We start from the raw sequence: 13,350 nt of genomic DNA, 5'->3' as shown, positions 1-13,350 counted from the left end.
AAAGAGAAACCACGGCACTCACTTTCTACTTCGACAGTCTATTGCTGCACCTACACTTGTCAGGCCTGAAGCTCTGCCATACATGTGAGTATATTGTAATTCTGCTGTATCTGTTCATATTAGCTTTGTGGCTTTTGTTTAATAACAGAACCATTACAGATGGGTTTTGAAGAAAAAAAAAAAGGGGTTGTTTGCTCAAGGATCCTATTCACTTATAATTTATGCTCAACAATAGAGCTGTAGACCAAACAATTCCTGTCATTAAAAAGAAAAGGAAACCTGATAATTGAGGCTACCGATCATGTGAACAGCGCCTAACAAGCATTTAAAATCAATGAAATCCCATGTTACTGAATCCTGTCCTGAAGTCCCTGAATGTTGTTCCTATAATGCTTCCTTCACATGTTTCCAGAATGTGTGCTATCAGTTTTTTTTTTTTTTTTCACAATACATGTATAACCTATGGAGCTAAGCACATGTCCGTTTTTTTCCAGTAGCACAGATATAAAAAGGCCAATACAAGTCCATGGGTCTGTGAAAAACCCGTACAGCACCATCCGTGCCATCCATGTACTGTACGTGTTTAACATTGCAAACCATAGGAGAAGCTTAGTAATTTATTTACCCATACTGGAAAAACACGGATGACATGCTGATGGTAAAAACGGACATATGGATGACACGCTGATGGTAAAAACGGACATATGGATGTCACACTGATGGTAAAAATGGAGACACGGATGACACGCTGATGGTAAAAACGGAGACATGGATGACACACTGATGGTAAAAAAGGACACACGAATGATACACTGATGGTAAAAACGGAGACATGGATGGCACACTGACGGTAAAAACGAAGACATGGATGATGCACTGATGGTAAAAATGGAGACACGGATGACACGCTGATGGTAAAAACGGACATATGGATGACACGCTGATGGCAAAAATGGAGACATGGATGTCACACTGATGGTAAAAACGGAGACATGGATGGCACACTGACGGTAAAAACGAAGACATGGATGATGCACTGATGGTAAAAATGGAGACACGGATGACACGCTGATGGTAAAAACGGACATATGGATGACACGCTGATGGCAAAAATGGAGACATGGATGTCACACTGATGGTAAAAATGGAGATATGGATGACATGCTGATGGTAGAAAAGGACACACGGATGACACACTGATGGTAAAAATGGAGACATGGATGACACACTGATGGTAAAAACGGAGACATGGATGACGCACTGATGGTAAAAATGGACACACGAATGACACACTGATAGTAAAAACGGAGACATTGTTGACACACTGACGGTAAAAACGGAGACATGGATGATCCACTGATGGTAAAAATGGAAACATGGATGACATACTGACGGTAAAAACGGAGACATGGATGACACACTGATGGTAAAAACGGAGACATGGATGACACACTGATGGTAAAAATGGAGACATGGATGACACACTGATGGTAAAAAAGGACACACGGATGACACACTCATGGTAAAATTGGAGACATGGATGTCACACTGATGGTAAAAATGGAAATATGGATGACACGCTGATGGTAAAAATGGAGACTTGGATGACGCGCTGATGGTAAAAAAGGACACACGGATGACACACTGATGGTAAAAACGGAGACATGGATGACACACTGATGGTAAAAACGGAGACATGGATGTCACACTGATGGTAAAAACGGAGACATGGATGACACACTGATGGTAAAAACGGAGACATGGATGACGCACTGATGGTAAAAACGGAGACATGGCTGATGCACTGATGGTAAAAACGGAGACATGGATGACACACTGATGGTAAAAACGGAGACATGGATGACACACTGACGGTAAAAACGGAGACATGGCTGATGCACTGATGGTAAAAACGGAGACATGGATGACACACTGATGGTAAAAACGGAGACATGGATGACACACTGATGGTAAAAACGGAGACATGGCTGATGCACTGATGGTAAAAATGAAGACATGGATGATGCACTGATGGTAAAAGCGGAGACATGGATGAGAAACTGACAGTAAAAAACGGAGACATGGATGATGCACTGATGGAAAAAAAAAAAAATGTTTTTCAAAATAAGAAGTCCGAGCATAAATAAAGAGGCTCCTCAAGGCAAATAATACACTGAGTCCTGTAACACAAGCCGCAATTAAGTGTCCCGCTCTGTTATCACCTTTTCCAGACAGTGACAGTGATTATATGGCATCGCACCTGAACAGATTATTCATTGCTCCGCGCAAGAGATGTACATAAACAGTTCCCAGACAATGTACGTCTTGCCTTTCACTGCAATTATCTTAATTATAATGTATGAAGATGCAGACGTAAATTATACTTCTCTTGCACTAGATGGCGGTTATGATGAAGTCTCTATGACACAACAATGTCACGAAATGTAATAAAAAGTTTTCCTGGAAAACGCATTTCTTGTAAATAGCTCCACTTTTTTCCCCCAAATGCACATACACAGTACAGCAGTGGACAAAGTTTTGGGACAGGCACTCTAGATTGTTCTGAAGAGTGAGCAGATGAAATAAAAAAATGCTAATTTACTATTTGCTATGAAAATGATCTTGATCTCAAAAGAAGCACGGGGCAGCACGGGGTCCTGGGTTCGAATCCCACCAAGGACAACATCTGCAAGGAGTTTGTATGTTCTCCCCGTGTTTGCGTGGGTTTCCTCCGGGCACTCCGGTTTCCTCCCACATTCTAAAGACATACTAATAGGGAATTTAGATTGTGAGCCCCATCGGGGACAGTGATGATGATGTGTGCAAAATGTAAAGCGCTGCGGAATATGTTAGCGCTATATAAAAATAAAGATTTATTTTTTTTTTTATTTTAAAAGAACCATTTCCATTGAATTTCAGCCCTGCCACAAACTGACTTGCTAACATCATTTTAATGATCGTATCGTTAGCTCATTAAGTGTTAATGACGATAAAATCTTTAATGTCATTCAGTGATGCAAACTGGTTTCTTTAAACAGGGTTGGTTCTTGAAATCATTGTCTTCCTCTGCTAACCGTGGTTACCTTAAAGGAAACGTGCAATCATCATTGCTTTACATCAAAAAGGCTTTACAGGCAAGGACATTGCTGTTTGTTGATACAGTGGCACTCTTACCATCAATCGGATTTTCAAGAACATCAAAGAAAGTCCAACAAGTGCCAGGACTGTCTCCTAAAGAGGATTCAGCTATGGGATGGGTTCAACACTAGTGGAGAGCTTGGTCAAGGATAGCAGCAGGCAAGTGTCAGTGCATCTGCATGCACAATGAGGCAAATGCTTTTAGAGGCTGGCATGTTGTGAAAAAAGGCGGCACTTGTCAAAGCCACTTGTCTCCAAGAAATCATAGAATGTTACAGTTGGAAAGGACCGGTCATTATGCCCAACCCCCATGCTCAATGCAGGATTCACTAAATCATCTCAGACAGATGTCTGTCTAGCCGCTGTTTGAAGACTTCCATTGAAGGAGGACTCGCCACCTCTCATGGCAGCCTGTTCCACTCATTGATCACCCTCACTGTCAAAAAGTTTTTTTTCAAATATATACGGCTCAAAAAAAATAAAGGGAACACATAAACAACACAATGCAACCCCTATAAAAGAGTGGTACTGCAGGGAGTGACCAAAAACCATTTCTCTGCTCTCTTCCTTTTTGGCTATAGTTTTGGTCACTTTTGCATTTTGTCACTGCTCTCATATCATTAAGTGATATCTAGGATGTGTTATTGTAGTGTTCCCTTTATTTTTTTGAGCAGTATATAATCTATATATGCTCCCTTTCAGTTTCATTCCATTGCTTCTCGTGTTTCCATGTGCGAATGAGAAAAATGATGATCCCTCTACAGTCATGGCCAAAAGTTTTGAGAATGACACAAATATTATATTTTCACATGATCTGCTGCCCTCTGGTTTTTATGTGTGTTTGTCAGATGTTTTTATCACATACAGAAATATAATTGCAATCATATTATGAGTAACAAAAGGTTATATTGACAGTTAGAATGAGTTAATGCAGCAAGTCAATATTTGCAGTGTTGACCCTTCTTCTTCAGGACCTCAGCAATTCTCCCTGGCATGCTCTCAATCAACTTCTGGATCAAATCCTGACTGATAGCAGTCCATTCTTGCAAAATCAATGCTTTTATTTTGTCTGAATTTGAAGGTTTTTGTTTGTCCACCCATGATCTTGATGATTGACCACAAGTTCTCAATGGGAATAAGATCTGGGGAGTTTCCAGGCCATGGTCCCAAAATCTCTATGTTTTGTTCCCTGAGCCATTTAGTTATCACCTTTGCTTTATGGCAAGGTGCTCCATCATGTTGAAAAAGGCATTGTTGATCGCCAAACTGCTCTTGGACGGTTGGGAGAAGTTGCTCTTGGAGGACATTCTGGTACCATTCTTTATTCATGGCTGTGTTTTTAGGCAAGACTGAGAGAGAGCCCATTACCTTGGCTGAGAAGCAACCCCACACATGAATGGTTTCAGGATGCTTGACAGTTGGCATGAGACAAGACTGGTGGTAGCGCTCACCTGGGCTTCTCCTATAAGCCGTTTTCCAGATGTCCCAAACAATCGAAAAGGGGATTCATCAGAGAAAATGACTTTACCCCAGTCCTCAGCAGTCCACTTCCTGTACCTCTTGCAGAATATCAGTCTGTCCATGATGTTTTTTCTGGAGAGAAGTGGCTTCTTTGCTGCCCTTCTTGAGACCAGGCCTTGCTCCAAGAGTCTCCGCCTCACAGTGCGTGCAGATGCACTCACACCTGCCTGCTGCCATTCCTGAGCAAGCTCTGCACTGCTGGTAGCCCGATCCCGCAGCTGAAACACTTTTAAGAGACGGTCCTGGTGCTTGCTGGTCTTTCTTGGGCGCCCTGGAGCCTTTTTGGCAACAAGGGAACCTCTCTCCTTGAAGTTCTTGATGATGCGATAGATTGTTGACTGAGGTGCAATCTTTCTAGCTGCGATACTCTTCCCTGTTAGGCCATTTTTGTGCAGTGCAATGATGACTGCACGTGTTTCTTTAGAGATAACCATGGTTAACAGAAGAGAAACAATGATGCCAAGCACAAGCCTCCTTTTAAAGTGTCCAGTGGTGTCATTCTTACTTAATCATGACAGATTGATCTCCAGCCCTGTCCTCATCAACACCCACACCTGTGTTAATGGAGCAATCACTGAAACGATGTTAGCTGGTACTTTTAAGGCAGGGCTGCAATGATGTTGAAATGTGTTTTGGGGGATAAAGTTAATTTTCTAGGCAAATATCGACTTTGCAACTAATTGCTGTTCACTCTTTATAACATTCTGGAGTATATGCAAATTGCCATTAGAAAAAATGAAGCAGTAGATTTTGTAAAAATTAATATTTGTGTCATTCTCAAAACTTTTGGCCATGACTGTACACTGTGACATCCCCTTCAGATATTTGTAGACAGCTATTAAGTCTCGTCTTAACCTTTTTTTCTTGCAAGCTAATCATTCCCAGATCTTTTAACTGTTCCTTGTGGGACATACTCAGTCTGCTCACCATCCTGGCAGCTCTTCTCTGAACTTGCTCCAGTTTTTCGATGTCTTTTTTAAAATGTGGTGCCCAGAACTGGACACAGTATTCCAGATGAGGCCTGACCAAGGAGGAGTAGAAGGGGATAATTACTTCATGTCATCTGTGTTTTGCCTTTTTTTGCTGTTGCATCACACTGTTGACTCATGAACAGTCTGTGATCTATTAGTATACGCAAGTCTTTTTCATGCGTGCTATTGATTAGTTCTATTCCTCCGATTCTGTAGATGTAATTTTTTTTCTTGTCCAGATGTAAAATTGTGCATTTCTCCCTGCTAAATACCATTCTGTTAGTTGCTGCCCAGACTAACATTGACTGACAGACTAATATTTAGCAGGAAATACAGGGATCAGACTGCAGAAGACTGAGATAAAATATTATCTTTGATGAAGCCAACTTCAGACTATTTAGGACATCTGGAAGATTGATTGTCCAGAGAAGAAATGGTAAGCTCCACATTGAGTCATCTATCATACCAATAGTAATGTATCCTGAGATCATTCGTAGTGTGGGGGTTGATTTTTATTTAATTGTCACCATCCATCATGGCATCCGACATTCTTACCATCTTTGTAACCTCCTGATGGGTTGATTTTTATCCAAGGGAGTGGGTTCACTCACAAATTTTGCCTAATAACAATACCACGAATAAAGAATGGGATCTAAACATCATCCAGGAGCAACTTCTCCAATTTAGTGATGATCAATGCTTTTTCCAGAATGATGGAGGCCATATCACAAGGCAAAAGCTATAAATAAATGGCTTGGTGACCAAAACATTGAAATTTTAGTCCAGACCCAGGAGCTTCCCATATCTTAATCTCATTGAGAATCTATGGTCAAGCCTCAAAAAGTGTGGGCTATCAAAAGTCAGAAACTGTGATACACTTAAAGAACGGATTAGGCAAGAATGGGTTGTCATCAGTAATGATTTGACCTAGAAGCTCATCTCCAGCATGGAGCACGAATTGCAGATGTTTTAAAAAATAAAGATTAAATCAACACTGTAAATATTGAGTCTTTGCATAAACCTGATGTATCTGTTAATAAAAGTTTAAAGACATGAAATGCTTATAATTATATACCAGTAACCATAGAAACATCTGACTAAAGGTATGTGCACATATCGTTTTTTTAGACACAGGCGTACCCGCATAGTTTTTGATGCAGAGGACCTTTCATGAAATGACTAGCAGTGTTTTTCCTTAAGCATCATCTCCATCATTTGTGAGGCAACTTTGCCGCCGACATCTTCATTTTTAGATTTTATATACAGTGCCTCGAAAAAGTATTTATACCCCATGAACATTTCTACATTTTGTTTTCATATTACACCCACAAACTTAATTGTATTTTATTGGGATTTTATGTTATAGTGATATACCAACACCAAATAGCAAGTGTTTGTGAAGTGTAAAAGGAAATGATACATGGTTTTCGAAATATTTTAAAAATATAAATCTGAAAATAGTGATGTGCATTCGTAGTCTGATACTTTGTAAGACCACATTTCACTACAATTACTACTGCAAGTCTTTTCGGGTATGTCTCTCCCAGCTTTGCACATCTAGAGGCTGACATTTTTGCCCATTCTTCTTTGCAGACTAGCTGTATGGTAATGAGATTGGATTGAGAGCGTCTGAACAGCAATTTTCATATCTTGCCACAGATTCTCAATGTATGTCTGGACTGTGACATTCACACATATGAATATGCTTTGATCTACATTATTACATTATAGATCTGGCAGAATGCTCAGGGCTGCTGTCCTGCTGGAATTTGAACCTATACCACAGTCTTAAGTCTCTTGCGGGCAATAGCAAGTTTTCCTCCAGGATTGCCCTGTATTTAGGAACAGGGAAGCTGGTCAAAGTTGATGGGAAGTTGGATTGAGCTACTGAGGAAAAGCATCCCCGCCGCATGATGCTGCCGCCAACATGTTTGACAATGGGGATGATGTTTTCGAACTGATGTGCAGTGTTAGTTTTTCGCTACACGTAGTGTTTTGCCTTTAACCCAAAAATAGTTCTACTTTGATCTAATCTGACCAGAGCACCTTCTTCCACATGCCATGTAAAGGACACAGGTGCACTGGCCATTAGATTCCCTCTAATAATGCAGCAGTGTCTGAAGATCAAGCTTAAAAATAATTTTATACTACAAATAGACATTTTGCTCATTTGTTCGGTGACACTGCACAATTATAAGCGATATTTTAGGAATTCTCGTTGACAAAAATTGCGCTGTGTAAATGTAAATCAAGGACCAAGGTTGACTAAAACGTGTGTGGCTGTGTAGATAAAACAATTGCTCACCTTGCTAAACATGGCTAACCCTTCAATTAGTGCTACAAATTGCATCTTTCCTGGTCAATTTGCAGTTCGGTAAGATGCCTAGAGAAAGGGATTTGTTGGACGTCCCCTTTCTTTTTCCTCCCCATCTCCTTTTATACACATAATAAAGCCAACATGTTTCATGGTACTGCACAGAGGACGTCAGAAAATATTGTTATTTACTGCACCATTTCTACACGCAGAGCAATCTTCACTTTCCACAGTGCCAGAGTGTTAGCTTTCCGTCACCTGTTACATCCGGCGTTTTGATTCAATGACCTTATTCACATGACAGAGCCTGATGTCGTGTCCTTCTCTGCTTTGCATAGATTATGATACATATCAGAATTTTCTTACAAATCGTCTGTCACAAGGACAATGATGAAGTTTATATAGCGGAGGAGCACACATCTGTGACGACGGCAGCTGACATCTGTACATATGCTTTAAGGAGACGGTACTGTGCTTAATCAATGTGTGAAAATAACAGAAGGAATGGGGCAAAATAAAGAAAAATAAATAATATATATTAGTGAATCAGCCTGGGGACATGTGACTATACTTTAGTTCATTGTTTTTAGGTTGATTTTTCCAGCTACTTCTAAAATAGTGCTTGGAAACAGACAGCTCCTTAGCTCCTGTCTGCTGTTAGACATGCGACCTAGCAGCTAAGGTGTAACTGTGATAGTGTCCGCTGAGCTCCCACAGTGCGCTGCTCCCTGGTAACGCAAAATCATTAGCAATAAAATAAAAAAATGTGCACGGGTTTTTGTAGATGTTTGTGAAATGGGAATTCTTCCTCCACAGCGGATTCATTCGATTACTTTTGCTGACTTTAGATCTATTCAATGATTTGCCTGGAATTTTTGGATTTCTCTCTTTTTAGACATCATTTTCTTTTTTTAAGTCAATTGTCCACTGCTTGGGTCATCAATATCCAAATTGGTCATCAAGCCAAGCTTTAATCCTTATGTGAAAAAATATAAGTAACTTCCAATAATGAATGACATTCTGGGGCTCAAGTGATAAATCAAGAACCGCTATTTATTTCTATAGCATGAAAAATAAAATCAGAATGCTAAATTAAGACATTATAACAATTTGTTTCTTTTCCTTATTTTACTAGCATCCTATGATAGATTTCTGAATATATCTGGAATTGTTCCTAAAATAAGTGCCTATAACTCTTACAGTAGAAAGCACTGTCCATAGTCTTGTCCAAACTTACTAAACCTATAAAAACATACCATAAAAAACAGAATTAGACAGAAATTGCTAAGAAATAAAGACCGATATCTTGCCGTTAGGTCATAATTGTTAGGTTTATGGGTACAGGTAGATCAGTAGCAGAAAAATTATTTAAAGTGATAGTCCTACTTCTCTTACCTGGCGGGCTCCCATGTCCAGCGGCAGCTGTGGCAATGGCAAAGGCTGAAGCAGGAGAGACGGAGCAACAGCGAGAGTTGTCAGAAGTCTGCACTGTAAAATAACGAAACAAATTACAAAATTATGAAAGATGGTAATGTTTCGGGGGAAAAAAACCTAAAATAAAATGTGAATGTATAGTAAACTATAAAACAGTAAGCATGGAATACAGAGCATATTTTCACATTTTCCTTTCAAAAGTACAATTCCTCATTAAAAACTCACCCTCCTTTAAAGAAAGGCTGCCAACAGGTTTTTGAAGAGAACAACAAGGGCATTATGTCACTGGGAATCTAGCGTACTTGTCTCTACCCTGCTGAGGGCAGAGCAAACCTCAGTAATGCGCAGGGAAAGACAAAATAGCGTCGGCACATGTGCACAACAGTACTTTGCCCAGCCCTTGTCAGGACAGAGCGCAGTACACTTGCGCAAGAGCACAATGGAGGACACTGTGTGGATGATGTAGGATGGGCCATCCATAGAAGGAGAACAGCGATTGCAAGAAGGATGAGGCGTCTGATAAAGACCAGCGATTCCCATTAGACCAGTCCACCCTGTAGGCGAGTATAATAAAAGCTATTTTTGTGTCATGCAGAGCACATTGGGGACGTACTGTATACACAGCATTCTTGTATGCTGTCACATAGGACTTACAGGTGCAGTCCCTAGATTATATCAGAAAAACCTTCTCTGGGAGCATGCACTTTACTCCCTCCTCGATGCTGTGAATTACAGCTGATCTACCAGTCAGACGCCATTGAACTGTGACTGGCAGCTTCTGGGAAGAAGAAGTGAACGTGCAAGCCCTGAAATCTATGAAAAACACTCTGTTGAAATACAAGCAGAGATTTCACATATTGTGATCCAAAAGCAGTAACGGTGAATATCTCTTCAATGCAATATATAATGAAAGATGTTAGTTAGGATCAAGAGACTGATTGGGTCGGGAGTTACAGCCATAATGCAGAATATGGACACTATATGGACATGGGAATTAACCCTTAAATTGCATCACTAGGAAAAAGCCCACTAATTAAACAGTATGTGCAAAGAATGGTTTGTTTTTTCCACCCTCACCACAAATAGCGGCTTATGATCAATTCCTGTAGTTTTGCTAAATGTAGAGCTAGAAAAAATATCCTTCCTATAAAATACATAAATCTTTATTAGTATACAGTACATTAATAATACCTAATTAATTAAAATAGAAATGTTTCAATGTAGTTATGGACAGTCAGTTCAGACACAACGAAGGAAATAAACCATCAACCCTATAGGAATAATACCCAAAACAGATGCATATTAAAATAGCAGGAAAAACAAAAGGTCCAAGGTAAAGTAATAATGCACAGTTAGAGTTGTATAATTACTTTATCTTGGACCTTTGGTTTTTCCCGGCTACTTTAATATGCATCTATTTTGGGTATTATCCCTATAGGGTTGATGGGTTACTGTTCTTGGGGTGTCTGGGCTGACTGTCCATAACTATGCTTATATTTAAATTAATGGAGTAAATTTAATGTATACTAATAAAGGTTTATATATTTTATAGGAAGGGTGCCTAAGGGGCGGACATACCTTCAGTGCAGCCGGTGCAGTTGCATTGGGGCCCCAAGCAGGAGGGGGCCCAGAAAAAACTAATGGCGGTGGTACATAATCGATCATCGAGCAGGCAGCAACATCATCGCTAATAGGAGAGGCAACATCATCGCTAATAGGAGAGGCCGGTCCGCTCAGCTGCACACTGCACACAATTATGCTGAGGGGCCTCATCCTCACCTGTCATATAGCTTTGTTATGTTGTAGGCACTGCAAAGAGTGACACTTGTGCCTCATTACCTTTCAGCCAATCACAGACTTTTTTTTATATGCATATTTGTGATTGGCTTTCAGGGGATGATATTCAAGTATCTTCTGTGCCCTGGAGTCACAGCTTGGAGCGGGAAGCTTCAGTAGAAGAGACTGTGGACCAGATTGACAGGATGGTAAGACACAGGGACAGACATACTGCTGATGCAGCTGCATCAGGGCCCGAATGTGGAGGGGGGCCCTTGCAGTCCCTGGGGCCGTCAGGGGCACTGGCACGATATGGAGCCCGTGAGTCAGGAAGGTCCTGTGCCAGTGTGGGTGCTAGCACAGGGGTTCTCCCATGCTATAAACTGAAATACATCTCTTTTAGATCCATTTGCACCTATCAAAGCCTAGTCTATTGACTTTTGGGTCATCACTCCAAATTACCCATTTCAAATCTTTACCTCTCTCTGTTCCTCCGCAGCTCCAGTGTCCAAGACTCTGTGGTGTCTCAGGGTAGAAAGCGCGATGACGTCACTACGGTGCACTCTCTGTGCTCAGAACTGCCTTGAGTCATAAGACACTGAGGAGTTCGCGGCAACAGAGCCTGGAGCAGAGGAGGATGAGAGAGAAGTAAGTATTTGATTATTTTGTTTTATATGTATGGAGCATTATTAGAAGGAGTCCATTATTCTGTATGGGACATTATATGTTGTCTATTATTCTGTATGGAGCAATATATGGGGCTCATTATACTGTATGGAGCATTAAAAGGGGCTCATTATTCTGTATGGAGCACTATGTGGGGCCCAAAATACTGTATAGAAGACTATACTGTTCAGTTTCTTAGCTATTGTAGAATTTACAATATATATCACTCATGTACTGTAAGAAGTAAGAAGTGAAATCTTTGGCATTGTACTATACCTATATTTCTTATCTTTGCATCATGAATTGTGGTATGTGTTAAAGAGACCCACATACTCTTTTGCCCAAGGCCCATGAAAACCTGGAGGCGGCCCAGTGTGACTGTCTGTACATGTGTGTGTATGTTTATACATGTGTTTGTATGTGTTTATGCATGTGTGTGTATTTATGTGTGTACAAGTGTGAGCATGTATGTGTTTTTATGCATGTGTGTATATATATATATATATATATATATATATATATATAATATATATATATGTGTGCATGGATCTATATGTATATGAGTGTGCATGTATATACAGTATATATGTATATATATATATATATATATACACATACACACACACCTGTGCGTGTGTGTATGTACGTAGGCAAGTGTTTATGCGTGTGTGTGTGTGTGCGTATAGTGTGAATATATTTGTTTTTGGTTCATGTACGGTACCGTAATTGTAAAGAATAGGAAAATAAGCCAGGCTCTTTATAGGGTTATTCACCAAATAATCAAATTATCTCCGATCCATAGGATCCAGCCACTGCCCCCTGAGATTCTGAGAACAGGGGTCTGCAGACTCATCATGAATGGAGCAGAGTCGTGCATGCTTGGCCTCTGCTCTCTTCATTATCTATAGAGCTGCTGAGCGCTGCGATTGGCTAGATCAGTTCCATAGACAATGAATAGAGCAGAAGTCAAGCAGGTGCCCCCCAGTCCATTAATGGCTGAAATGCAGAGTACTGTTCTCAGGATTTCTGGGGGTCCCAGTGGTCAGTACCTCAAAAGTCAGTAAGTTTTGCCTCATCATCGGGATTGTGGATAACTTGAATTATTTGGGGACTAGCCCTTTATCAGATACCAGATGGTAGCTATCATACATACAATATAATATATATATGTTGGACTCAGCTGAACTGAGTCCTAACGGAGATATATATGTCCATCTCAGTAACAAAATACAAATATATCTACAGTGGGTACTGAAAGTATTCAGACCCCTTTAAATTTTTCACTCTCTGTTTCATTGCAGCCATTTGGTAAATTCAAAAAAGTTCATTTTTTCCTCATTAATGTACACTCTGCACCCCATCTTGACTGAAAAAAAAAATTTAGAAATTTGTGCAAAACATTTAAAGGGGTCTGAATACTTTCTGTACCCACTGTATTTTTAGAGGTGTACAGGCCCAAATAGAACTTGCTATGGTGCCCTGTGAACTCTATGTACCCCCCTGCTTGCAGGGCGGTGATAGTGAGGGAAA

The 13,350-nt window shown here is 40.3% G+C and overlaps 1 protein-coding gene across 2 annotated transcripts in view; it reads right to left on the bottom strand.

Moving 5' to 3' along the window:
- RASGRF2 (Ras protein specific guanine nucleotide releasing factor 2) overlaps positions 1–13,350 on the bottom strand; it is a 469,786-nt gene that overhangs the window by 95,019 nt on the left and 361,417 nt on the right. For both annotated transcript variants that reach the window (XM_073581445.1, XM_073581523.1), the window contains exon 17: positions 9,340–9,432. In XM_073581445.1, coding sequence (XP_073437546.1) covers positions 9,340–9,432 — 93 coding nt within the window. The remainder of the gene's footprint in view (positions 1–9,339; positions 9,433–13,350) is intronic.

The sequence above is a fragment of the Dendrobates tinctorius genome, unplaced genomic scaffold (assembly GCF_039654945.1).
Source record: "Dendrobates tinctorius isolate UK_male_01 unplaced genomic scaffold, ASM3965494v1 ptg000003l, whole genome shotgun sequence".
Taxonomy (NCBI): Eukaryota; Metazoa; Chordata; class Amphibia; order Anura; family Dendrobatidae; genus Dendrobates; species Dendrobates tinctorius.
The sequence above is the reverse complement of the archived record's forward strand: the minus strand, read 5'-3'. Positions and strand labels throughout refer to the sequence as shown.